Genomic DNA, 5,027 nt, shown 5'->3' with positions numbered 1-5,027 from the left:
TGTAAATGTGTACACCTCAACCTAAAATGACTCGTTATATATCATCACAATTTAAAAGAGTTAATTATTAAATCTTAGTTCTGTCTGGGTTAGTAAATGATAATAGTAGCTCCACCAAAATATTATTGTCTTGTTTGTTAACATAAATTTCAACGCGTATTATGATCAAATTTAGTCTTCTCATTACGCGGAAAATTATATTTTCAATAACGTAATGTACACAGTTTTTATTTTTTGTTTTATTTTTTATTTTGTAATCGATGAATTTGCGATTTTAGTTATTAACTTAAATATAGTTTCAATTTTAATAATTTTTACTGAAATGTTATCGTAACACCGTTAAATACTGACGAACGACAAAATATATACAATATAACAAGTGTAAATATTCATTGTATCTATTTGAATATATGTCATTTGAGCATAAGCTGAGATTTAAGGCGCTTTCAGTATCATATATTTTTTTATCTAAAGAGTTTTTATATACTCGTCTTCTTATCCTATTTAATATTTGATAATAGATACATATGTATATTTGGATTTGTTGAATTTAATAAATAATGATCAATATTATATACATTCGGTAAGGTCAGAAAATATTTGGATTGCCGGCACTTAGTTCAGTTTTTACCATTTTACAGTTGATGCTTTTGAAAATAAGAAAAATGATTTTTTAATATAAAAAAATCATATATTGCTATACTTCTACACAATGGAAACAAGGGAAAAAAGACTGTAAATTTGTGCTTCATTTTTAAATATTTGAAGTAAACTACTTGTTAGCCACACTGATGTAAATAAAGAGGGTTTATTTTTTTCAAAAATAATAAGTTTTAAAAATGGTTAAAATCATGTTTGATTTAATTGGTTAATGTTAGATAATTCAAAAAATAAACTTGTTCATTATAAAACTCAGCCTGTACTTCCATGTGTTTTTTGCCGGTTGCCAATGTACACAACACAACATAAGACAACCGCTTTCTTTGAGCTTTCATCTTCTTAATTAATTTTCTTCATGAAAGAGGAAAAAAATAAGTTGCATTAAATTCCCACGATAAGTCACTCAGTCTTGGAAAACTATACAAAGATAATCCTACCATCTGTCACAACTTTCTTAGTTCGTTTGCCTTGTTTGCATAATGGAAATCATACGTACTCTCTGAGCGATTTTTTTTTATTTTTAAAAAATGATCAGACCTTTGTTTTAGCTGACCCCTAGTTCGTCAACGTGCACTAAATTTGACTGAAATTCACCCAATTTTTTTCTCAATAAAATGGAGACGTGAGAATGAAATGAAATGAAATCATTTTTAATAATCAAATCATTATTTTTAACTAAATTGAAAATAATAGCTACAAAAAAATGTTATTGTTATTGTTATTGTTATTATTATTTACTAAAAATAAAATAATGGTTATTGATACTATTTTAATTATTATGAAATTATTGTTATTTTTTTAATTAATATAAATTTATACAACAATAATAATACTTTTTCGTTGGACTTTGATGTAAATCAGCCGGAAAACTTATTTTAAATTTTAATTGAGCTTTAAATCTAAAAACCCAACAAACTTTTCAAATGAAAATATTTTTTTATTTTCAGCCGCCTAAGTCCGTGTAGATGCCTAGATGGCCAATTAACACTTTTTTGAAGCCCGTGTAGATGCCTAGATGGCCAATTAACACTTTTTTGAAGCGGTCGACCGGCGTCTAAGCGGTAGCCTATGCGGATTTTTATATTACTTGTTAAATTAAATATAAAAAACTTTTGGTAGAAATATAAGAATGAGAAGTTTGGAAATAACATTCTCATTTAAATGTGATGTCAAAGTGGAGACAAAAAATACATAATTTTAAAAACCTTATTTGAGTGAGACAGGCTTCCCATGAACGTATAGTATATTGATAAAATTTACAACTATACTTTTAATGGAAATGACAATTGTTGTACCCAAAAAAATCTACAGTAAGAATTGTCACATCAAAAAATAATATGATTATGTTATAAAGAGAATGAGGAGGAAGCAGCCTTCAGTTTGAACTGTTCCATTGCAAGTACCCATGAATCAATTGCGATGGCATTGACCCCTACCCTCTTTTAGACTATGGTTTTTACACTTGGAAATTACAAGCATCACACGTGCCCAATATTATATTAGTTTATATGATTTCAACACCAAAAGTATGTTAGTTTATACACAAAAGGACCAATGCCTGATTTATATTTTGAGAAATAAATGTTTGTTTTATCTAATAATGTTAACTAAGTCCATCGATAACGTGGGGTATATACGGTAAATTCTACACAATTTATACTAAGCTCAATGAAAACGTTGGGCAACAAACCTTTTGTTTTTAAGATATTGTACTAATTTCTCTAAATTTCGACTTTTGTCTCAACCCAATACATCACTTCAATCCATGGATTTACTGCAAAGCAATGTACTTGTTGCAGTTAACAGAAGGTGCTACATAAGGTTGTGCTACAAAAGAGTCGGAGTCATAAAGTCTGACAGAGAAATGCCGAAGAAAATAATGGAGCTCGGCCGTTTATACATACATAGCATCGCTAGTTTACCATGCAGTTTATGCTGTTTCACTAAAAATGATGACAAGTCCCAGTAAAGGTTCCAAGAACAGATAAAATGGTGCCAAGATTGTGGTAGCAGTGGGAACAGAGTCACAGGATACCTTACATCCTCCCGCATCTACCTACCATGCACATTAATTTCTAAAAGATTATCTTTTTCTGCAGTTCATCACCAACACTCGATTCGCTGTTTCGGGATAGAATAACACATTTGGATGGAAGTAAACGGGGCATCCCCTTTAGCACTCTGCTTCAGTAGATGACTCATCCTAACACTCCAGATAAAAAATCACAAATGAGAGATGCTTACTTCTGGGATTGGCCAGTGAATAACCGATTCAACAGCAACAACCATGGCATGTACAAAATCATCACCCCTAGTAGCGATGGCAGTAAATCCTCGAACTGTCGGATAGGAATTTACCTGTGCAGGAAAACAGATAGTTGGCAGTCAAAATATTTCAAAAAGCCGAACAGGCCCAAGAAGAAGAATTTGCAATTGTTCGAGACACAAATTGAAAATTAATGGTTAAATAATGTCTTCTTTATCCAGAGAATATGTTTCCGCCCATGAAATCGACGAAACAAAATTTTGACAAAAGGTGTAGGCAAGTAGGAAACATAGCATGGAGCATACCTTTTGATAAAGAGAAAGCCATTCATTAGTCGAATCATCGGTAACTGTACCCCCAATCACTAAATTCGTCGTTTGTCTAACCCTTCCATCTGTCTTTGAAATTTCTGATAATTTTGAAAGATGTACTCAAAAACCCCTTTCCAAATACAAATTCTATTATGTAAAATTAAAGAATGCAAGCACAACACAGCAAAGTCTATTGCACCCCTCAAATAAAATGCCTCGAAGATTTTAAGCGAACTATTTTCCCTTAAATTCCACACAAGCCCGGTTTTTCAAGCAATTGAGCATTCTCACCACAGGTGAAACAAGCGCACAAGCTGCTCAAGAAAAGCAACACCCAGCCGCCGCTCGAACAAGGAAAAAAATCCATATTTATTTATTTGCTGCCGAAATAAGTTAATTTGCCAAAACATGCACCTGAAATCGCCTTCAACACCGCTTTCTGAGGTGGTTCTTGTTCATAATCGTCGCCAGAAGAAGATGCGCTTCCAAAATTTGTGCAATTTCTTGCAAACTGAGAACTTTTAGCAGATACCGCGACCTCGTTCCTAGAACATATTGCTGCTTTACAGCCACAATTTGGTTTCAACGTCGATATTTTCTGGTGGGCCGAAATGGTTGGTGTAAAATTGCTCATGAAAGGTAAAGGCAGAGATGATTAAGAAATCTGTCAAGAAAACGTTTCTGAGAATACTTCTGCATACCATTTTTAAAATCTTGGTGGAGAAATTACAGGACGTATATATGAAATACAAGTTGTGGGGTGGAGGGAAGAGCAAACCCCACGTGGTGTTGGCCCTGGTCTTTGTTGTTGGTGGAGGGACACGTATCTGGATTGTGACTTGACACCGGAAAGAAACTGGCCATTTTGAGAAGTATCGCGCTTTAAGTATAACTAGATATGGACACCTCAATTCTTGAAGTGTTCTACTCAGATTTACAGTACAATATATGAAAGTATTTATTTTTAAAGAGTAATTAATTATGTGTGTCTATTTGTGTAGGTTTTATTTGTTAATATAAATTTAAAAGCGATAATTATCATGAATATAGTATTTTTTATATTTTTCTATATCCGTACTTAAATGATTAGTATTTTAAGTTGACACTTTGTTTAAAAAAGTGGAAAATATGAAAGAAAAAAAAAGAATTTATAAAAGTGAAAATAGTTAGAAAAAAGATTAAATTGGGGTTCAAATAGAAGAAGTTTAATAACATGTTGTAAATTGAATTTAATATTGTTTTATCTTAAAATATAACGAAGGATCTACTTCATAAATATGTCATTATAAATTCGAAAATAGAGTATATGTATTTTGGTATTGGTTGTAAGGGTGTTACATTTAATGATGTTGGTGGTGGCGATGAATATATGAATGTGCTAACTTTAATTTAAATATAAATAGTAATATGAGTCATTAAATAATTGATAAGAGCACAAAAAATTTTAGGGTAATCAAAGAAATTTGGAAAAATGTTAATGTAGAAAGGATTTCAATATGTTTAATTTTTTTTTTTGAGAATTTAGTTGACAGATATATGAATCTTGTAACTTAGGGTTTTTTTATGACATATAAACATGCCAGTTAATATTAATTCATAAGACAACTGAAGAAAAAATAATAATGATGGCTTAATAAAAGAAATTAAAATATATGAGTAAAAATTGTTTGGAACTCGTATTAATATAAAGTTTATAATACGTTTACGCACATGTACATGGTTGTTTTGATGGAGTTCGTTGGTTTTTAGGATTGTTTTTATGTCTAATGCATAGTTTAATAGAAGCAATA

At 31.1% G+C, this 5,027-nt stretch overlaps 1 protein-coding gene across 1 annotated transcript; it reads right to left on the bottom strand.

The window, feature by feature from the left end:
• Positions 1-2,351: 2,351 nt before the first annotated feature.
• LOC140976215 (uncharacterized) lies at positions 2,352-3,980 on the bottom strand. Its single transcript, XM_073440184.1, has 3 exons — positions 3,652-3,980; positions 3,232-3,335; positions 2,352-3,018 (listed from the first exon to the last, which is right to left on the bottom strand). The coding sequence occupies exons 1-3, from the start codon at positions 3,869-3,871 to the stop codon at positions 2,884-2,886; spliced, it is 459 nt and encodes a 152-aa protein (XP_073296285.1). The 5' UTR covers positions 3,872-3,980; the 3' UTR covers positions 2,352-2,883.
• Positions 3,981-5,027: the final 1,047 nt, after the last annotated feature.

Source organism: Primulina huaijiensis, chromosome 5 (genome assembly GCF_012295235.1).
Source record: "Primulina huaijiensis isolate GDHJ02 chromosome 5, ASM1229523v2, whole genome shotgun sequence".
Taxonomy (NCBI): Eukaryota; Viridiplantae; Streptophyta; class Magnoliopsida; order Lamiales; family Gesneriaceae; genus Primulina; species Primulina huaijiensis.
Note: the sequence above shows the minus strand (reverse complement) of the source record. Positions and strands in the feature narration are given on the sequence as shown.